The sequence below is a fragment of the Euphorbia lathyris genome, chromosome 4 (genome assembly GCF_963576675.1).
Source record: "Euphorbia lathyris chromosome 4, ddEupLath1.1, whole genome shotgun sequence".
NCBI lineage: Eukaryota > Viridiplantae > Streptophyta > Magnoliopsida > Malpighiales > Euphorbiaceae > Euphorbia > Euphorbia lathyris.
The window spans coordinates 39,493,107-39,515,229 of record NC_088913.1 but is presented as its reverse complement, the minus strand read 5'-3'; the positions used below and the strand labels follow the sequence as shown (position 1 = coordinate 39,515,229).

General features: G+C 35.7%; 1 protein-coding gene across 1 annotated transcript; it reads left to right on the top strand.

Moving 5' to 3' along the window:
• The first annotated feature begins 11,622 nt into the window (after nt 1–11,622).
• Nucleotides 11,623–17,507, top strand: LOC136226010 (serine/threonine-protein kinase SRK2A). The gene is made up of 9 exons (XM_066014270.1): nt 11,623–12,131; nt 12,376–12,450; nt 12,557–12,658; nt 12,814–12,867; nt 12,975–13,067; nt 13,154–13,246; nt 14,246–14,350; nt 14,431–14,529; nt 16,854–17,507. Exons 1-9 carry the CDS (start codon nt 12,012–12,014, stop codon nt 17,208–17,210), a joined length of 1,098 nt encoding a protein of 365 aa, XP_065870342.1. The 5' UTR covers nt 11,623–12,011; the 3' UTR covers nt 17,211–17,507.
• The last annotated feature ends 4,616 nt before the right edge of the window (nt 17,508–22,123 follow it).

Below are 22,123 nucleotides of genomic sequence, written 5' to 3'. Positions count from 1 at the left end.
TTAGTTTGGACGGTGTGTCTGGTCACCCCTAGGATGTCCAAAATAGTAGCTTCAACCTGCATTGGATCTATTCTCAACTTGGCGAATGCGCTTCTTGTGATCACATTGCACGAGCTCCTGGTGTCGATCATAACACGCTTCATATCCCATCCTTCAATATTCATCATGATTACTAACGCATCGGCGTGAGGACCATTAGTGGATCCAACTTCGGCGAAAGGTTTATTGAGAGCCACTTTATCAGAATATCCTGCATCCTTGCCTTTTTAGCAAGTGGTTGATATCCGGGTCCCTTTGCAATAACGTTGATCACTCCCTTACATTTGCCTTTGCCACCTTCTTTTTCTTTTCCTTCACTTTGTTCATTTTGAACGAACCTATTGAGCACCCCACGTTCAATTAATTTTTCAATCTCTTTATCTAGCGCAAGGCATCTATTAGTGTCGTGGCCCTGCCTTCTATGGAACCTGCAATATGCCTTTGCATTTTTTCCCATAGGGATGTGCTGTTCTCCATTGAAATCAGGGTATGTGATGTCTCTTTTGAATCTACTCTTCTCTAGCCATAATAAGACTTCATTTTTAGGAGTGTTAAGAGGCATGAAATGAGATCCGCCTTTGGAGGGACGCTTGCCCCTTTGATCCGTCCATCTGCTATCAGTCCACCTATTATCCCATCTACTGGGTCTGGCATCCGCCCATCTGTTTTCATGTCTGCTAGATCCGCCATGATCTCTTTTTTCTGGTGAATTATGGCCTGACGATGCATTGTTTCTGTTGATGTCATCAATCTCTATGAATCTTTTGCAGCATTCGACTAATTCCACCATTGTTTTTGGTTTGTGTATAACCAATTTTTCCTGCAATCGTTTACATCTCGTGTTTTTTATTATGGCCTCCACCACCGTATTTACATCAACGTCTGTTATATCCGTGCACAAGTCATTGAATCGATTGATATAGGTTCTCAACAGTTCGCCCTCTTTATGCTTTAGATCATATAATGTCCTGCTAGACACCTTGCAGGGAATACTACCTGCAAATTTTGCACAAAATTCTTGGCTTAATTCTTCCCAGCTATTTATGGATCCGGCCGCTAGGGATTTGAACCATCCATAGGCTGATCCGCTCAGTGTTGTAGAAAACTTTATGCAAAGGATCCCTTCATTTGCTCCCCCTAGGTCCATCAGTTCCCTGTATTTTCTTACGTGTGCTTCAGGATTTTTCGCTTTTTTGTACTGCAGCAAGTTGGAGGTTTTGTAGCAGCTATCTGTTTTGAATCCCATAATATAGGCGATGAAATGCGAATGCCTATTTACTTGATGGGCGTATCGCTCTTCATTCTGCTTTTGTTTTAGGGATTCCTCCTAGAATCGCGCCTCTACCGCCGCCATAAACCTGTCTGGAGAAAGAGATCCGCCATCCCGATCTTTATTGGTATTTTCTCGTGGTCTGGGCGAACGTCTGTGATGCAATCTCGATCTATCTCTTGGTTCAGAATTATTCAGTGTTGGATTTGCACTAATGGCACCTCCTTAGGGTTGTTGTTATGCAAACACCCTTCTGGGCCGCTCTGTTACGTCGTTTCCATTGAGAATATTGTGCGCCCTCTCAGCTGATTTGTTGCCTAGCTCCCATCGAACGGATTCCACCATTTGATCAAAGAATGACTCGGGAGACCATTCATGCGAGGGTTACACCGTGCCATCGGGATGTGGTATAATTTGTTCAAGGGGACTGTTATTGGGGTCATCGTTGGCAGGGGTATTCCCCGTATTTCTTGTAGTGGAGGTATTCCCAGTTGGATTATTTGAAGACATGTTTGGATGTTCGTCGTGTAACCCTATTACTATTAGGATTCCACCTTCACCGCACCAATTGATATTGTGTAGATTTAGCAACACCGTAAAGCATCCCAGTGAGGCACCGTTGTGATCGATCGGGGACACTCCGATGCCTAAGTCAGTAAACTTCTCAAGAGAATAAATTGTAATGACAAAGCAAAGCTAAGAAAAGTGTGTAAGTGTACCTCTGTTGTCATGTTACTAGGGTATTTATACAGGTTTGAGTGATAACTGTAATAACCTTCTCTTAATGCTCTTTTAATGAAGAGTAATGCTCCTTTAATGTGGTCTAACTCTCTCCTCTAACCTCCAAGCTTTGGCAGGTTTTGAGATATCTTTAATGCTAGTTGAATGCTAGTGAGTTACGCCGTATAGTCATTCGTTTCTTCCAAAGGCGGATCGCCATATGAGGCGGATCCCTGCATAGGGAGGATCTTTGTAAAAACCCGTGGCATGACACCGTATTTCCAACTATGAGCTGTATGGCGGATCATGAGTGGAACTCTATGATACGACACCGTATTTCTCGTTATGCGCTGTGTGGCGGATCGTAAGAGGGAATCCATGAGACGACACCGTATTCCTATCTGTACGCCATATACATCTTAAAGGCGGGCCTTTTCCCCTTTAAGCCCTCTTTGCGAGAGAATATCTTCGGTTTAGTCCTCCATATTTCATGGCGGGGGTTATCATTACTAATGGTTAGAAACCAAAATAAAAGGTTAACCGACCGAAATAATTGATTAACCGATTAGTGGTTAACTGAATTTAGTTGACTAGTGTATGGTTAGCATTTTAAAAAACCGATTAAATGGTTAACCGACTGAATTAACCTTAATGGACTGGTTAACCGACCATGTGCACCCTTACCACAAATAAGTTTGGCTATTATTTAATCTATGGCATTTTATTCTTTAGAATATATATTCCATTTATCGTGATACCAAAAAAGTAATAAACACCATCTTTCTGAGAAATTCAACCATTGTTCTTTATTGAAATTTCAAATCTATCATTATCTAAGAAATTAATAAAAATAATATTATGAGACGTTTCAAGAACATATAAACAATTTATTAGCTCCAAAACAAGCCCCGATGGTAGAATGAGAAAGTAATCCCTAATGGTTTGTGCAACAACCTTTTCTCCGTTTCCAACTTTTAAGATCATCTCTCCTTTCTTCATTTCCATACTCCTTAATTCCTGCATATTTGTGCAAATATGAGAACCACATTAGATATCCAATACCCATGTGTTAGAAATTTGAACCGAATTTATTTCAATATAAAACCTACCTGAAGTAAAAGCTTCGCAAAGCCTCTTCTTCTTTAGAGGCTCAAGGTACTCTTTACAGTTTCTGTTCCAACGCCCCTCTTTAATTGAAACATTGGTGGATAAAGGTCAAATAGAGCGTTTGAGGAGGAAATGTATACTTCATTGTTGCTTCATAGTTGAGTCTCGGGGTCATAGTGAGGGATTAGCAATGTTGTGGAAAAGTTTATCTGGACTCACGATTGCTTCTTTCTTGGATCATCACATTGAGGCAGTAGTTAGGGATGCATTCGGAAGTGATTAGCATCTGGTTGGCTTTTATAGGTATGTGGACAAGAGGAGTCATAGGGAGTCATGGGATTTGTTAGGACATGTGGCTCGTACCCTTAGTTTATCGGGGTGTGTCATTAATAATTGTATATTGACACAAGAGGAAAAGGTTGGCGAGCCTGAGTATCTGGTAGCCCTCACATCATAGTTCTTTACGGTTATTATGTCCAATGATCTCAATGAATTTCGATTGCATGGTAGCCAATTTAATTAGGAGAGGGTAGAGTCTCAAAGCATTGGGTATGTAAAAAACTAGATAGAGCGTTCGGGTCCATATTATGGATATCTAAATTTGATAATTATCGGTTGAGTAACTTGGTGTCCCCATACTCGGATCATTAACTGCTACTACTGGAGACGGTCGTATAGGAGATAGCTCATCGGTCGGGGCGTTTTTAGTTTGAAGGAGCATGGATAAAGGAAAACGGTTTCGATGAAATGGTCAAGGAGTGCTGGGTTAATCAGGGAATGGTGCAGGTTATGTAGAAGCTAGATATGTGTAGTGTATTGAAAATTAAATGAGGTGGTTTGTTCCGAGCTCAGTTCTTGGGGAAAATAACTCGATGTAAACAAAAACTAAGGAGATTGCGTGATAATAGGGATGAGGCCTCGATTAGAACTTGTGCAGATATCAACTGGGAGCTCACAAGGGCTACTTGAACATGAGGAGATATTCTGGAAGCAGCGAGCTAATACATTCTGGTTAAAGGAAGGAGATACAAATTCAAAGTTTTTTCATGGGAGTGTCAAAGCTCAAAGGGTGGTCAATCGTATTGATGTGTTGGTTGATGAGTCAGGTATCGAGCACTCGGACAACTATGGTATGTGTAATATTGCTCAAATTTATTTTAATACCTTATTATCTGCTGGACTCGTACCCGATTATGAGGTTATTGACGTTGTATGTTGCACTGTGACACATGATTTTTATAACACTCTTACAACTCCTTTCACTGTTGATGAATTTAAGACTACTATATTCCAAATGCATCTTGACAAATCTCCAGGGCCTAATGGTCTTAACCCATTTTATCAGTATTATTGGACCCAGATTATCTAGGAGATTTTTATGTCTTGTGTGGGTGGCTTGAGAGAAAGAAATTCCCAGCAAATTTGAATGATACTATTATTATGTTAATTCCTAAATGCAATAACCTTGCCTAGATGACGGATTTGAGACCAATATCCTTGTGTAATGTGTTATACAAGATTATAGCAAAGGTTTTGGCAAATAGGTTAAAGGTTATCCTTCCGTTTATGGTTTCAGAGAGCCAATCTACTTTTTTCCCTGGTAGATTATTAATTGATTATGTGCAGGTAGCATTTGAATCTTTACACTACATGAAAAGGAAGCAGAAAGGAGTATTGGGTGAGGTTGCACTAAAAATTGACATAAGCAAGGTCTATGATAGGGTGGATTGGGTATACCTGAAAACAGTTATGACTAGAACAGACTTTTGCACTTAATGGATCAATTTGATTATGTTGTGTATTAGTACTGTCTCATATTCAGTTATAGTGTACTCTGAAATTATGAGCCTTAGATCACTCGGGCGGGGTTTAAGACATGGAGACCCGTTATCACCATATTTGTTCATATTATATGTGGAGGTCCTATCGCAGTTGATATCTCATGATGGGAGACAATGGCTCATTACAAGCTATCGTGTATGTTCGGGGGCACCCAGAGTTGCCCATTTGTATTTCACTAATGATAACTTTTTGTTTTTTAGGGCTACAATTAAGCAAAGTAGAAAGGTGGTAAAAGTGATATGCACTTATGAATTGCTTGTGGTCAAGTAGTGAACCTGGAAAAATCTGGGATCAATTTCAGTTCGAACATGAAGGGTGAGGAAGGGAATGCGATTCGAGCAGTGCTTGGAGTCCAGGCGTTGATTGACATTGGTCGATATTTGGGATTGTCATCTCTGATTGAAAGGTCCAAAAGGTCGATATTTGGGTTTCTGAAGGAGAGGTTGGCTAGGAGGCTCAGTAATTGGACTTTCAGGTTCCTATCAGCTGCAGGTAAAGAGGCGTTGTTGAAAGTTGTAGCTCATGCATTAGCCACATTCTGTATGAGTACGTTTTTGCTACCTAAATCCCTTTGTGATGATGACTTAAAAAAGATGATAAATTTCTTTTGGTGGGGTACGAAGGATAATGGAAAAACTAATATTCATTGGAGTAGTTGGCATAATTTATGCAAAAGGTAAAAGAAGGGTGGGTTAGCTCTTTCGTGACCTGCATAATTTTAACCTGGCATTATTGGGCAAGCAGGGATGGAACTTCTTGAAAAATCCTCACACATTGGTTAGTGGATTGTTCAATGCTAAATATTTTGCTAATAGTTCTTTTCTTTCTTCTAAATTGGGCACTAATCTCAATTTTGTTTGGAGGAGTGTGTAGAGTTCCATTGGATTAATTGGTAGAGGACTGAGGTGGCACATTGATCGAGGTGATTCAACATCAGTCTCGAAGGACCCATGGATCTGTTGTGGTTCTCAATTTTTCATTAATTCACTAAGTACGAGTGCTAATGCCAGTGCTAAATTCATTGACCTATTTGTCTCGGGGACTAGGATTTGGGATCGAGGAAAGTTAATGGCATGGTTTTCACATGAGGAGGTGGATCAGATTGTGGATATGGTGGTGCCAATGATGGATCGGGAGGATTTGGTGGTTTCTCATGTTACACGAGATAGCTTGTATACGAAAAATTCCGAGTATCGGGTGCTTGAGGATGCAGAGAATGAGGGGTTGCGCATGGAGGGATGTCAGTAGATGTGAAATCTCGATGTTCCACCAAAGGTAAAGGTCTTTTGTGAAAAATGGCTTCAAAAATTCTACCATTGCGGACTCGTTTGGCTTCCCGGTATATTAATGTTCCGATCAATTGCATATTGTGTGATGGGGATGTCAAACACAGATGGCACTTATTTGCAGGTTGCCAGTATGCATCACCTGTTGGGGACCGACTAATTTATTGAAACCATGAGCTGAGTGGGAATGGATTGAAGATTGGTTGCTTGAAGTTATGGTGCGGTCGGGAAAGAAAAGAGGCAACAAGCCGAGCGACGATCGCCATATGGGTAATTTGGCAATAGAGAAATTAGATGGTGTGGATCGGGACGTGTCGGGGTCCAACGGAGGCAGTCTCTGTTGCGTTTCATTTCCTAACAGATTGGAAAGAGTTGTGGAAGCCACAAATGGCGGAACATGGGCTGCTGAAACACGATGAACTGTTAACCGATGGGTCAAACCGGTCGCAAGATCGGTGAAATGCAACATCGATGCTGATGTTATTTTTGCAGCAAAGCAGTTCGGAGTCGAAGTTGTTGTATGTGGGCAGGCGTGCGAATTCGTAGCAGGATTTAGTTCGGTTTTCAAGCGGAGTCATTTCGACAAAACTTGCGAAGTCTTTAGCATTACAGGATAGTATGAATTAGGCTTTCTCACTCCTATATGCCAATATTAACTTTGAATGTGATCCTCAGTTGGTTGTTGATGTGTTTCACTCCAAGCGTAGAGATTTGACGAAGTTTAGGTATGTGTTATGGAGAATATACTCACCGGGTTTCAATCATATCCAGATTGTTCTATAACGTTTGTTTCACGATTAACGAATGAGATGGTTCATATTATGTCAGTCATTCTCATTTGAGTTTTTAATTTCTTTTCTTTACAAGAATATTATTGAGTTTTGTTTAATATATTTTCCGTTTGAAAAAGAAAATGTTAAGAGCCCAAGGATAAGTTCACATGGAATATGTCCAAATTAATAATAAGTTCAAATTACTATATGATGTCAAATAGTAAAAGGTTACAAAGAATAAATTATATAATTATGTATTAAGCCTTTTTATATTATTTTCAATTGATTTTTTTACCACAATAAAATAAAACAACTTAAGAAAAAAAAAAGCAGTTTATGGATAAAAGGATAAAATGGCACTTTCACACTAGAGAAAACCTCCTCAATAAGAAAAGAGTGAGATATTCCACCGATGTTTAATGAAATTTAGAATTAGTTTAAAAAGTTAATTAAATTTTATTTTGTTTCAATATTATTGAAATTTATTTTTTATTTCTATAAATTCATTCTGAAAAATTCACCTTCCTAATTACATCATTTGTTTCATTTTAATTGCGGTTCAAGATTCCTACAATAATATTAAAAAAATTTATTAATTAGTCTAAAAAGTAGTTCAAAATTACCCTATTTTCTTCCTGCGGTTAACACTTAAATTTCTTTATAAATATCTTTCCTTTTATCATACAAAGGTATTGTTTGGTAAAGAGCCTTTTCAGGTAAAATTAGAGATTTGAGCCACTTTAAAAGTTTTAACTAGTCAAACCTTTAATTGTGGTGAATAGAAGTTTGAAAGAGCTTATTGGGTCCAAAAAGTTAATTTTGAAAAATCTCATTTTTTTTAGTAAAAGACTTATTATTTAAAGAATAGAAGCGTCATGGGTTACGTTGCTTAACAAGAATGCATGCCTACTTCAATGAATGAAAGAATTAGCAAAGGAACGAGCATTGCGTGTCAAAATGTGGGCCGTCTCGTTCGCTAACCTTGAAACAAAAACTACCGAGAAACTCAAGTTGTTACTAATACGAAACCTAATATCGTCTATAACACTACCAAATTCAGTGAGGTCTCGCTTGTTTGATGATATGTTGTCGATCACAGTCTTCGAATCTGTTTCAAAGATTACGTTCTGATGTCCCATAGCCTGTAACCACTCCATACCATCCCTTAGGGCCAGAACTTCTGCCAATTTAGGTGTGAGAAACCCATGTGAGTGTGTGCTAAGCCCCTTAATAAAATCTCCATTGTTGTCCCGCAGAACCGCACCTGCACCAACATATTATCATCGACAAACAGTGAGGCATCCGTGTTACATTTTAATTTTCTAGGTGCAGGTTTTGTCCATCGGATATGTCGACGATTTATCAGCGGCAATCGGTGCACCCTTGCAGCTGGTGCAGTTCGTTGGATGCGTTCGTCAGGGAGGTTTCAATTAGCTTATTGCTCCATTTCTTTTGAGAGACATTTTTATCCCTAATTACTACCCTTTAATTCCAAATTAAGAGTTTGCGATGTTCTTATATGTCATTTTTATAGAAACAACTATTTCGCGATCAACTAAGTTTTACCAAACAAGTTTATACAATCGGCTAGTCAAATCAGCTAATAAAAAAGGTAATCAGCTATCAGCTAACAGCTATTTTCCAAATAATGCTAAAGACAAAGATGGAAAAAACGCATTTAATGCTCATTGAGGAATTAAAACGTCAAATAATTTGAAATATAAATTTTCCATCAAAACGACAATTATAATGAAATGGAAGGAGTACATGATAGTTACACTGAAATTGATTAACTTTTAGGGGGCGTTTGGTTCGCGTAGGGGTAACAGAATATAATCAAGAAAGGAAAACAATGAGAAATGAATAGAATGACCCTGAATTCTCTTGTCTGTTTGTTTCAGTTCCACAAAAGGAACGATATACCCCTGATTCTCTTTGTGACCGTTTGGTTCAAACGAGGTAATAACCCAGAGTTGTGTTTTTAACAATAATTTCTATACATACATGTGTCTGTATTAATAAATTAATCAATGAAAATATAAGAATGAAAATCAATTATTTCAACCATTAAAATCAAATGACGATGAAACATAAGAAACTGAAATAAAATAAATCAAAAAAATGCATAAAAATTCTATTTTAAAAAGAAAATAATCATTTTAAAATAATTAAAAATAAATACTAAAACTGAATAATATGATAAAAGTAAAATATTTTTCAGGATAAAAAAGTAAAAATAAATGAATACAGTGATCAAAAGTGAAATTGGTATAGGGATAAAAAAAATATAAGGATCAAAACAAAAAGTAAAATTTAAAATTTAGTCAAAAATATTTTTTGAGGAAAAAAATAAAAAATATATAAGTATCCGGATCAAAAGTGAAATAAATGAAAGGATTAAAAAGGCAAAAACAAATAAATATATGGATTAAAATAAAAATTAAAAACAAAATAGAGAATAAAGTAGAATTTTGTAAAGAGTGTGAATGTTTAAATTAGCAAGGGAAAGAGAATGAAAAACCTTATAAAGAGTTGAGGATTGAGATTAGAAGAATTAGAAGTAAACTCAAAACCAAAAGAGAGTAAAATGAATGATTGAATTAATAAAACAAAACTTTCAAATGGAATAAAACCTCATTTTTCTCTTACCAAACGAAACCTCTACAACAAATGCCCCTTATGTATAACATGCCAGCCAATTAGAAACAATAAAAAAATAAAAAAAATATTATTTATTATTTACTTAATTCAACTTAAAAATGTCATAAGTGAAAAAAAATATATATTTTTTAATTATTTTTTTAGTGATCACATGACATATATGTAGTTGTAACGTGACTATCATGTTATATGTAACAGAATCCTTTTAAACGTGATTGTCATGTCACTATTTTACATTTCTATTTGAATGAGTTGAAATGAATTTATTAAATTAAAATTAAAATTTCAAAATTTTAATGAAATAAAATAAAATATAAGAAAAAGTATAAAAAATAAAATTTATGGTTGGGTTGATTTGTAAAAATGATTTACGTGGTTTACAAGTTTACAAATAAGGGTTTTGTGTTTTATGAAACTTGCGCTTAAAGGATATAAAAATCCAATTTTTAACGTACGGTTTAGTTAATTTACAAAATAAATTTTATATTTTGAATAATATACAAAATCAATCATTTTATCACTCGTTTAATATTTTTTGACAGAATGATTAAGTTATTCGGGTGTTGTTAAATCCAGTCCCAATTTCCCACCTCTAGCCCCGTGAAAGGATGAAAGTACTATTTGAGGCTTTGAGGTGGGAAATGGGGGAAAAAACCTCTCCCGGCACGCGGGCGTGAGGTAATCACGCCCGCATGAATAAATCACAAAAAAATTTGTTGATGATTGTGGTTAACTCGAATTATCCGTTTAGAAATAAAAATTACGGCATTTTAACTCGGATTACCCTTTAACAAATAAAATTTAACAACATAAACATTAAAATAAAAATTAATAAACATAAAAGAGTACATATAATATCAAAAGTGTTAAAATGTATGAAGTTCCACATAATCGCTATCAGGCTCTCTGTCACCAAAATCTGTCGCCCCCTCCGATCCATGAATATCGGGCTGATCCACAATCGGCCCCCTCCTCACCTGCTCCGTCGCAGCCCCTCTCCGCCTACGAGTAGATATATCAATACCACGCAATCTCGTATGCCGTGGTGTATCATCTTCGTCGTCCATATCTAGACGACGAGCAGACGACGGGATGGATTTCCCACCCCTAGTAGGCCGCTCCGTCTACAAAAAATTACACTAAGTTAATCTAAAATTGTAACATATAAATTATAAATTACACTAAATTAATTTAAATATAAATAATGTAAATATAAATTTAAAAAAAAACACCCTTGGACGTATGAACATCACGCCCGCACCACTGGTCGGACGTATGAACATCACGTCCAACCTATGGTGCGGGCGTTTGAACATCACGCCCGACCAGTGGTGCGGGTATGTGGCTATCACGCCCGTACCACTGGTCGGGCGTGATGTTCTTACGCCGGAACCACAGGTCGGGCGTGATGTTCTTACGCCGGAACCACAGGTCGGGCGTGATGTTCATACGCCCGACTGCGATTCCGACGATTTTTAAAAACTACCCACAGATCTCATATATAAACGTAAATCAACGAAATAAAACCGTAAATCTTACCATTTTCGCTTTCTCTTTACGGCTTTTGTCACAATCCATGATTTGGTTCAAAAATTAGTCCGGATTTGATAAAAGATTGTATAGAGTTTTTAAAAGGTTTTAGCTTTTTTCAATTTTTATGTAAAAGATAGTTCGATCAATTCTCGAAGCTAGAGGTGGGAATTTGTGGCTAGATATAGTAATTCACTTTATAAACACTACAAATTTTGGTTTTGCAAACTTTGAAATCAATAGACTAATTTTTACGAATTTGATCAGATGAGGGAGTTAACTTTTATACTTTCTCCACGAATTGATTGACAATTTTTCGTTTTTTAACTCGCACAAATATACCCCACATTCCTCACTCTCTCTCTCTCTCTCTCTCTACACAGAAAAGGACATTCCTTTGTCTCTCTTCATTCTCTCTCATAGCATTCAAAAGCTACAATATAGAAATCACCACAATTATTTATTCTCTACTTCCTTCCTTTTTCTTCTTTTCTCCTTCTTCAAAATCTCACTGATTCTTTGCTTTCCTTAAAATCTCCCCAAACCCATCACTGTCTTTCCTTCTTAAATTCAATCTCTCTAAATTACCTCAGATTCCCACCCTTCTCTTTCTCAATTCCCTTTCTCTTTCAAATCGCCTTAATGTTCGCTGCTTCAACTTGGACTTACGGATTTCTGCTCAATTCGGATTTGTGAACAACCTTAGTAAGAGCTGATTTTTTAGTTTATTTATTTATTTATCCTTTAACTTTATTCAATTTGATAAAGTAAGAAGAGGAGAAAATGGACAAGTACGAGTTGGTGAAAGATATAGGAGCCGGAAATTTCGGTGTGGCCAGGCTTATGAGGAACAAGGACACCAAGGAGCTCGTCGCCATGAAGTACATCGAACGCGGCCATAAGGTTCCTTTATTTTATAATATATTTTGACTCCACGATACTAGAATTCTGCTGCAAGCAGAAGAAAATGACTCTGTTTTTTCAACTGTTACTTAAAAAATAAAAGAAAAGGGATTTTGCGGATAGAGAATTACTAGTGGCCCAAGTTTAGTTTAGAATTAACTTTGGAATTCTTGTTTTTTAGTTTATTTTTCTGCTAGAGAATTTGTTTTTGTACAAATTAACTTACTTTTTAATTTGGCTTTAGATTGATGAGAATGTGGCAAGGGAGATCATAAATCACAGATCACTTCGTCACCCAAACATAATTCGCTTCAAGGAGGTTAGTGTATTTCTTTATTTTTTCCAGAAAATGCAAAAGAGCTCAACTATGGATTTATGTTTTTTTTCTCTTAATGTGGGAGAGGTGTTTTCCCTGTATTTTTCAGGTGGTTTTGACACCAACCCATCTGGCCATTGTTATGGAGTATGCTGCAGGAGGAGAGCTCTTTGAGCGTATCTGCAATGCTGGAAGATTCAGTGAAGACGAGGTTTTGTTTTTCTCTATAGCTTCAATTTCAAAGTTCGGGTTATAGTAGGTTTTTTAGTCAATCAAAAGAAAAAAGAAGATAGTAAAAACAGCTCAAATTTGAGTTTTCCCGTGTCAGTTAAACTTGCCTAAGCCTTTTTTTTGGTGCATTTTCAGGCTAGATACTTCTTCCAACAGCTGATTTCTGGTGTCAGCTACTGTCATTCCCTGGTAAAATCAAATTAGCGTTATATTGATATTGCCCCATTTTCTGACTGCTTGTTAAATTGGTTGTGATTTTATTTGAATGGTCTGTTTTAACTTTTAATCATATGCAGCAAATTTGTCATAGAGACTTGAAGTTGGAAAATACCTTGTTGGATGGAAGCCCAGCACCACGTCTGAAAATTTGTGATTTTGGATACTCCAAGGTTTTATTGAATAATTTAAATTACTTGTGATCTTGCATGACTTATGTATGGATTCTTGATTCCCTTTTGTTCTTTTGTCTTTGCAGTCATCGTTGCTGCATTCAAGACCTAAATCTACAGTTGGCACTCCGGCATATATTGCCCCGGAGGTGCTTTCCCGGAGAGAATATGATGGCAAGGTAGCTTCCATGAGTTACATTGGTGAAGATGCACCTATTAGATAACTTTCAACTATTTGGTTGATGGAAATTGTTTACCAATTAATCACATCCATTGTGGGTTTGCAAAATTATTCCTATTCTTGGTGACTTTTAACATCATTAGCTGCAAAATGCCTACTTCTTGCAAGATTGTTTATTTTGTTCATGAACGCCGATGTTTAAAATTTGAACTTTTGGGGTTTCACATAATTGTAGATGAATCGATGCCTAAAATAGAAACAAGAGAATAGAAAATTGAGGTAATAATACCCCGGAACTGGAAGATTGAAGTGTTTCTATCAATAGTTCTCAACAGTTAATTAGGTGAAGGCAGTTCCTAATAATGAGGTACAACACCAGCTTTGTCCATGAATAACTAGGACTTATGTCTCTTCATGACATGTTGCAGGTTGCAAGGCTCGAGATCATGTGAATTTGCATTCCTTTTGTTGGATTATGTTATTTTCTTTATATGTATCAGAAGATTAAGTTGCATGCTCATCAATATTTTATTCAGGTAGAGGTCACGGGTTCGAGTCTTAGGAGCGGCCTCTTGCCAATTAAATTGGCAAGGGAAGGCTTGCCCCCAATACACCCTTGTGGTGGGACCCCTCCCCGGACCCTCGCTCAGCGGGGACGCGTAATGCGACCGGGCCGCCCTTTTAGAGGGGCTTTCACAATGGATGGCCATTCCTTCGTTTTTGTATAGAAAAGCGTTTTATATGACATCTCTGGTCAATGAAATTAGCTTCTTAGAACTTAATATCCTTGTATGTCAGCAAGTCATTGTTGTAGAAATTATGGTGTGGCCTGTTTGACTGTGATGTCTTAAATCACCATAATACCTTCGTATATGCAAAACACTTACCAGAAGAAGCGTGTTCTTTTTATCCTTGAAATAACTAAGTCTTTGAACAATTTATGATTTTTCAAGTTATTCTATTTTCTGAAAAGAAAACAGTTGTTATGATTGTTCAGATGGCAGATGTATGGTCCTGTGGGGTGACTTTGTATGTTATGCTGGTTGGAGCATACCCATTTGAAGACCAAGAGGACCCAAAGAATTTCAGGAAAACTATCAACGTATTGCAATCTCTTTTATCTCTCACATGTTTGGAGAAAATTTTCTGTTTCACTTCCATAATTTTCTAATTATCCTGCAGAAAATAATGGCTGTCCAGTATAAGATTCCTGACTATGTCCACATATCTCAAGATTGCAGACATCTTCTGTCTCGCATATTTGTTGCAAACCCATCCAGGGTATGTGTCACTGACTTTCCCAAGCATATATCAGTTTATAATATGAAAATAGCATCATAGTGTTCTGCTTACGTAGTTGTCGTTTAATTATGCATTGTATCAGTTTATTTTCAAAGATGCTCTTTTGCATATCTGTTTCCCTAATTGCTGTTCTGCCAAAAGGGTAATTAGCCTATGAGTCTAACACATTGGAAAATTTGCCTGTCTTGTTCCTTTTGATGTTTGTAATGCATGTGCTTGGTCGATCAATGATGAAAATATTTGGTTATGCAGCTTGTCGTGTAAGCTTTTCATGTATCCATTTCAACATTTATGTACTCATTTTTATATTCTAATTTTATAATTGAAACAAACATTCAGAGAAGTCTTAGAAAGAAATATAGGCCATGTTCACAGACATGCAGTTGCTGTATTGCGTGTTGCTTGTTGCATCACAGCAAATGAATAAATTATTTCCGAAGACTAACAATTGAGGAAGAGTAGACTATCCGTGGTCTTTGTCTGTTTGTTTGTGTGTATATCCATGTAGAAAAATTCTTTTTTGCACTTCTTCTCTAGCTTATTTTGATTCTCTTCGCTGTTTCTTGTTCTAAATCATGTTTGTTAAGTTATTGGTATAAGCTGGCAACTTAGATAGGGAGTTCCTTTCATGAATCTTGTTAATTATTTGTAGAACAATTTTCTTTCGTGGATGGTAGCTTTTCTTTCTGTATCTGGCTTGCTTACAGCATTTTTGGGTTATAACATTTTTCTATTGAAGTTTCACCAGTTTGTTCTTATCCGAAGAAAAAAGGAAACAAATTTACCTGCTCCCTTTTGTCTTGACAATCTTTTTGTTGGGTCTTTCAAATTCCTGAGCTGTATATTCTCCGTCTTTTAAGCTAAGAAAGACTTAAGTGATCACTATATCTTACTACTAAAGCTTTTAATGTCCAAATAATTTCAGCAAAACATGGATTCACAACCAACAATCGACAACCAAATTACTCAATTTTGCAAAATCAATGTATCTCTAGGGTTCAAGTGTAAAGTAATTTTACATGAAATGCAACAACACTTACTATACCTCAGAAAAGACAAGTTGGAAGAGACATTTTAACCATATATTCCATTATCTTGAAACTATTGATCCCTCATCGATGGCCATTATACATAGTGAAAGTAAAAAGCATAACAAAAAATCTTGGGCAAAAAATAAGGTTCTATTTCTACAATCTTACACTCAATATGTTCGATCTATCTGTGGTGGTATTGATGGTATTGATTTTGACACACCTGATGCATGCGACAACCGGTTGGTCTAATGATTCTTGTTGACCAAAATGGAACCCGAAAGAGAGTTTCCGTATTTATTTATTTATTTTTTAAGACCAAACTGTTTCACGACTAAGCCAGACCAAAACCTCTTTAACTCGTTTCACCTCTATTTGTTTATCTGATCAAATAGCGAGCTTTCATAAATTTAGTAGCATTCGACCAAATATTGTCACTAGATAGGTTGTAGTAAACCAAGCTTGCCCTTCCTTGCATAGTTTGATATTTGAATGGAATTGTGAATCATCTGAAAGAGAGTAACAAGGTAACTTACAATTTGTTATATGAGGTTTGCTAGTTATTCTGAGCGTAGTTAAAATTCCCATTGGCTTTTTTCTCTATTCACATATTTTTTTGTAAATGAATTTTCTTGTGGTATCATGAAAATTGAAAGAGGGCGAGCCTTGGCGCAACGGTAAAAGTTGTTGTCGTGTGGCCAAGAGGTCACGGGTTCGAGTCTTAGGAGCGGCCTCTTGCCAAATAAATTGGCAGGGGAAGGCTTGCCCCCAGTACACCCTTGTGGTGGGACCCCTCCCGGACCCTCGCTCAGCGGGGAAGCGTAGTGCACCGGGCCGCCCTATCATGAAAATTGAAATTCTAAGTTGTTATAGGCTCGGCATCGAACTGTCTCATTTGTGTGCATGTGCATTTTGCAATATGTTTTAGATGCCTGCATTCTGGATCTTGAGTTACTACAGAGGGTGGTGTAGCTGGTCGATAGCTGTTAAACTTATACGATGATGTATCACTACACCTAAATACTGATAGGATATGACAATTCATCCTGTTGGTGGAACTTTAGTTATAGTATATAGGTCCTGCAGATGTTCAAGGACGCGAGGTGTCTGTGTCAATAGTGGTTTCTCTGAAGATGTCTTCATGTGATTTGTCTTGCACCATCTGATTATCTATTATTACTTTTACTCATTTTTTTTTGTATCTTTTTCATTTTCATGCACTTCTTAGTGAGATAGTTAGAGTCGTAAGCATAGCTGTGTGTGGTTTTACAGAGGATTACCATTAAAGAAATCAAGAGCCATCCATGGTTTTTGAAGAACTTGCCAAGGGAACTAACAGAAGCAGCTCAAGCAATGTACTACAGGAAAGAGAATCCTACTTTTTCCTTGCAAACTGCTGAAGAGATCATGAAGATCGTGGAAGAGGCCAAAAAGTCTCCTCCTGTTTCTCGATCCATTGGAGGCTTTGGCTGGGGAGTAGAAGAGGATGGCGATGGAAAGGAAGATGATGCAGAAGCTGAGGCAGAGGCGGAGGCAGAGGCAGAGACTGAAGCCGAGGAAGAAGAGGAAGATGAATACGAAAAGAGAGTTAAGGAGGCACAAGCAAGCGGAGAATTTAATGTGAGTTAATAATTAAGATACCCTTGCCCAGATATTTGGTGATATAAAGTTTTGCTTTTAGCTTCAGTAAATACTATTATGTACTTCAAATAAGTATTTGTAAATTAGAGTGTGTTTGTTTTTAAGAAATCAGAATTACTAGATAATTATTAGCTTATGTTTTTGAGGGCTAAGGTAGAGTCATAAACTTATGGTGTTTATATTTCTCGTCAAGTGTGGTGTATATTATTGAGGTTGGTTTTTTTGTGATTTGAAGAACCTAATAATAACATTTACATATATCTATTTGAGTGTTGTTTCTTTGAATACGTGGGGTTGTTATCTTGCCGAGCTTTGGCATATTCATGCTTGCCTCGATAGAAAATGGGCGAGTTCGAACTCAACATTCTGTTTGAGCTTGATTCATTAAGAAAATTATGTGATTGTGAGCTGTTTGCGAGCATCTCATTTATTTGCTCACGAGCAACTTGTTAATTTTCCTCAAAATTTATGAATGGCTCATTAATTATGTTCATAATCAATGTTTGTGAACAACTCATTAATTCTGTTTAAAATGAAAAATTGAAATCGAAAATAGGGTTTCGATCTCATTTTAAATTTCTTTATCATAAAACTGTGTAGTTTTGAATCTTACAAAAATTTCACATAAAGACGCGTCTTTTACATTTCCTCTTTTATAGAAATATTATTATTAAAAAATATTTCTATAAAAGAGGAAATATTATTATTAAAAAATAAAATAAAACTATCGAGTTTGTTTACGAGTCTGCTCATGAATATTACAATTGAACTTGTTCATGAGCTTGTTCGTAAACTTGTGAACCTATAACTGAGCTTGCTCGAGCTCTCGAGTCGAGTTTCGTAGTGCTCAAACTCGGTTCGTTTACAAATCGAACATCAAAATCGTGTTCAAGTTCAGCTCACTTATAAATCAAGCTAAACACGGTCGTCGAGCCGCTGATGAGCGCTTACAGCCATATCAAATGTGTCATTCTTCTTGATTTTTTTTATATTTCCCTAATGTCCTGAGTTTTTGCATTTTCTGTCTCATCTTGATTTTTGTTTTAGCTCTACACTAAGCAAGAAAAGTGTTTGGTTTAGGAGAAAATGAATTTGTGAAGTCTAAGGTAATCATAGTAGGGTTTGTTCTAAGGATAAATTACAAATTTCCCCTTGTTGTTTTTGTAGAAACGTAGATTTACTGTAAAAATTTATTTTTAATGATTCCAAGCAAGATTAATTTTATCTCTACTTATCTGAATAGCCGGTTTGATCATTACTAGATCATCCAAACAAGTTTATCAATAAATTGAAACAATTTATGCATTTTGATAGATTATGTATAATTGTGTTGATAACATAGTAAACATTTTAGACGATTTAGTTTCTGTTAGTATTAACTTATACGTGGTAGACTTAGTTATTCGTATCTTGGTTGGTTATTTGTAATTGTGTTAATGACAAAGTAAATATTTTAGATATACAATTGAGGTTCGGGATGCACAATGACAATCAAATAACATTCAAATTAATCCATTTTCAACTAACACCTACATAATTACATTAACTACTAATCCATTGACATTCTACAAGTAGTAGATTTTTACATAATTTTTCGGTGTCTCAGATACCATAGACTTAGAAAAAGTGTCTAACTTCTCCTCTACCACAGACCTCGCAAGGCATTTAATTTAAGTTTAAAAATTCTTGGTTATAGGGTTAAATGCACTGTTGGTCACTAACTTAAATGGTTGTTTTAAAACGGTCACTCAATTTCAATTTTGTTTCAATAAAATCATTCAACTTTGAGTTTTGTCTCAATTCAGTCACTCAGACGATTTGAGTGGTTAAAATCTGAGTTAGCTCATGTTCACGTGTCAGTCATGGCATCATTCCGATGCATTTTAATCATTGAAATCGTCGGAGTAACCGAATTGAGGCAAAACTCAAAGTTGAGTGAATTTATTGAGACAAATTGAAATTGAATGACCATTTTAAGATAATCATACAAGCTCAGTGACCAACGACGCATTTAGCATTTAAATTAGGTGTAAATTTTACTTCATTAATACCTAGAATAGTTTATGACAATCCTAATAAACTAGGGAGTTCTTAAACTCAAACTCATATACAGGAGACTCACAAAAAAAAAAAAACTCAAAACCAATATAATTAGTCTCGTATTTCTAAAGCGGAATTACCTATAAGTCCAACATTTCATCCTTCACATAAATTTTTTTAAAAAAAAATTAGGTAAGATCTCAACCACTAGACTAAGAGGTTCACCACCATCCTTCACATAAAATTACTTTAATGAATTAAATGTTATACCAAAACAATTTTATATCAATGAGAAACTCTTTAATCTGAAAATAACACTAAAAAGAGATTATGGGTTTTCAAAAATTTATGGATTCCATAAATCAATTCAAGATTAATTAAATGAATTTATAAATCAAACATATGTTTATGGAATTTTGAAACAAAGTTAGATAACAAGAAGCAAATAAGATATTTATTTAAAAAAGATAGATAGATCATCCTTCATTATTATCTTTCTTTTTACTTCTTGTATTTTCTATTACATTCAATACATTTTCATATTATGGATGATAATTAGTACTACATCTATCTTTAAGTTGTTTGTTTAACTTAGTTTAATTTGGTTTACAATATTCTTTTCGTAATACATGTTTCAATTGAGTTTTTAATTGTTCTTTAAAGTTTGAAACATGACCGAGATACAATTCCTTAACAAAACTTATGAAGAATTGATTATCTTGTATCACTAGAGAGTGTCAGAGATTAATATAAGATATATGATTGAACCTTAACTCTAGTTAAGGTTCAATCATATATCTTATATTAATCTCTGACAGAGAGATCATGGTAATAAGATAGTTTCCTATATGTTGATTATTAAACTTGCAATATTTATGATTGATTCAACAAGTGATAACTAAGAATTAATATTATCATTTCATATTGCTAATTAGTCTAATTTATATCGAGAGAGTAAATTGGAAATCCTTACAACTTAGCTTGTAATAATTAAAGCATGATTAAATAAATCATAAGTTTTTATGATTTGACTTTAATTTACTATTCAAGTGCATATTTAAATTTGATCTTTAGATTTAAATAACTAGATTAGTTTCGAGCATGATATGACAAAGTATCTAGAGTTCACGTGAGGTTTTGAAGTAGGGCTTGAGGCGCAGGTAAGAAATGAACTCCAAATTAAAGTTGGGTGGGATCATTGGGTAAGTGATTTGCCAAAATTTTTGTTGCATTAGGGCTGGTTTGGAAGAAATGATAGTTTCGGTGCTTCAGCTGCTAGATTCAATGGAATGGAATGAACTCTTTATTCATTCCCTAGTTTGTGATGAGGATGTGAGTTCTATCATTTTCATTTACACTCAAAATGGTGAGGTAAATGATGGATTGATCTATAGCACTACAGTAGGAGGTTTTAAGTTAAACTTTTATATAAATAGATACATAGGTGGTAGAGGTTATGTTTTTGTAACTTTTATTTTAATAAAGGTAAAAAGGTTCATTAGGCCATTGATCTTTTATTTTTTAAATTATTAAGCCATTGATCTTTTATTTAGATATATTAAGCCACTGATCATTTATTTTTATCTCATTAAGCTCTTGCTTACCAAATTAGTAAGTTATGAACATTTAATTTTGTTAAAAAGACGTTATTAATTTCATATGTATTCGAAATTATATAAAAAAATATTTTTTACAGTTTGAATTAAGGTTTTTACAGTTTTCCTGTAGCCATATTATACGTCCAAAACTGTTTTCAAACAGTAAAAAAGTACAAATTTCGAATGAAGGTGCAATGAGTAATATTATGTTAACTGAGTTTTATGTTAAAAATAGATTATTTTTTTTGTCGTTAAAGATTTAATATGATTTGTTTCAAAAAAAACTTAATATGACCAAAAATAAAAGATCAGCTGCTTAATGTATCCAAATAAAAGGTTAAGAGCTTAATGAACAAAAAAAAAAAAAGAACTTATATGAGTATTTTTTTCATTATGTAATTTATAAGAGTATTTTTTTTATGCTTAATGTAATTTATATGAGTAGTTTTTTTTGTTACAGCGCACCACCTAATTATGTTATTAACTAAGATACATTATTATTAATTTATTCTTAATTTGTAATTTTCTAATTTTTTATTTATTACTCTAATATACTACACGAGGGCGAGCCTTGGCGTAACGGTAAACGTTGTTATCGTGTGACCAAGAGGTCACGAGTTTGAGTCTTAGGAGCGGTCTCTTGCCAAATAAATTGGCAAGGGAAGACTTGCCCCCAGTACACCCTCCTTGTGGTGGGACCCCTCCCCGGACCCTCGCTCAGCGGGGACGCGTAGTGCGACCGGACCGCCCTTTTTTTTACTCTAATATACTACACATAATTAAAAATATTATAAAATTGAGCCGGGTCGGGCTCACTTGGGATTTTGAGACGAATCTCAATCCTAACCCATTTTATGTGCGGACTTGAACGGACTTGGACCGGATCAGGCCAAACATCCCGGACCCTCGCTCAGCGGGGACGCGTAGTGCGATCGGGCCGCCCTTTTTTTTACTCTAATATACTACACATAATTAAAAAATATTATAAAATTGAGCCGGGTCGGGCTCACTTGGGATTTTGAGACGAATCTCAATCATAACCCATTTTATGTGCGGACTTGAACGGACTTGGACCGGATCAGGCCAAACATCAAATATGAATGTCCATACCCATCCGATGAGTGACGGGCCTGGACGGGTTGGGCGGGCTAATGGGTTGCTAAACAGTTCTAGTTTGGAATAATCCGTTATTTTTTGGGTTTTCTACATGAATATCATACCTAATTATAAATTTACAACTAAATCATTCAAGCTTAATTATGA

What these genes read in the sequence shown, in the direction of transcription:
- LOC136226010 (XM_066014270.1), top strand. Translation starts at nt 12,012, where the DNA reads ATGGACAAGTACGAGTTGGTGAAAGATATAGGAGCCGGAAATTTCGGT. An exon ending in GAAGATTCAGTGAAGACGAG is followed by an intron (nt 12,659 to 12,813) that starts GTTTTGTTTTTC and finishes GTGCATTTTCAG; the next exon opens with GCTAGATACTTCTTCCAACA. An exon ending in GTGATTTTGGATACTCCAAG is followed by an intron (nt 13,068 to 13,153) that starts GTTTTATTGAAT and finishes TTGTCTTTGCAG; the next exon opens with TCATCGTTGCTGCATTCAAG.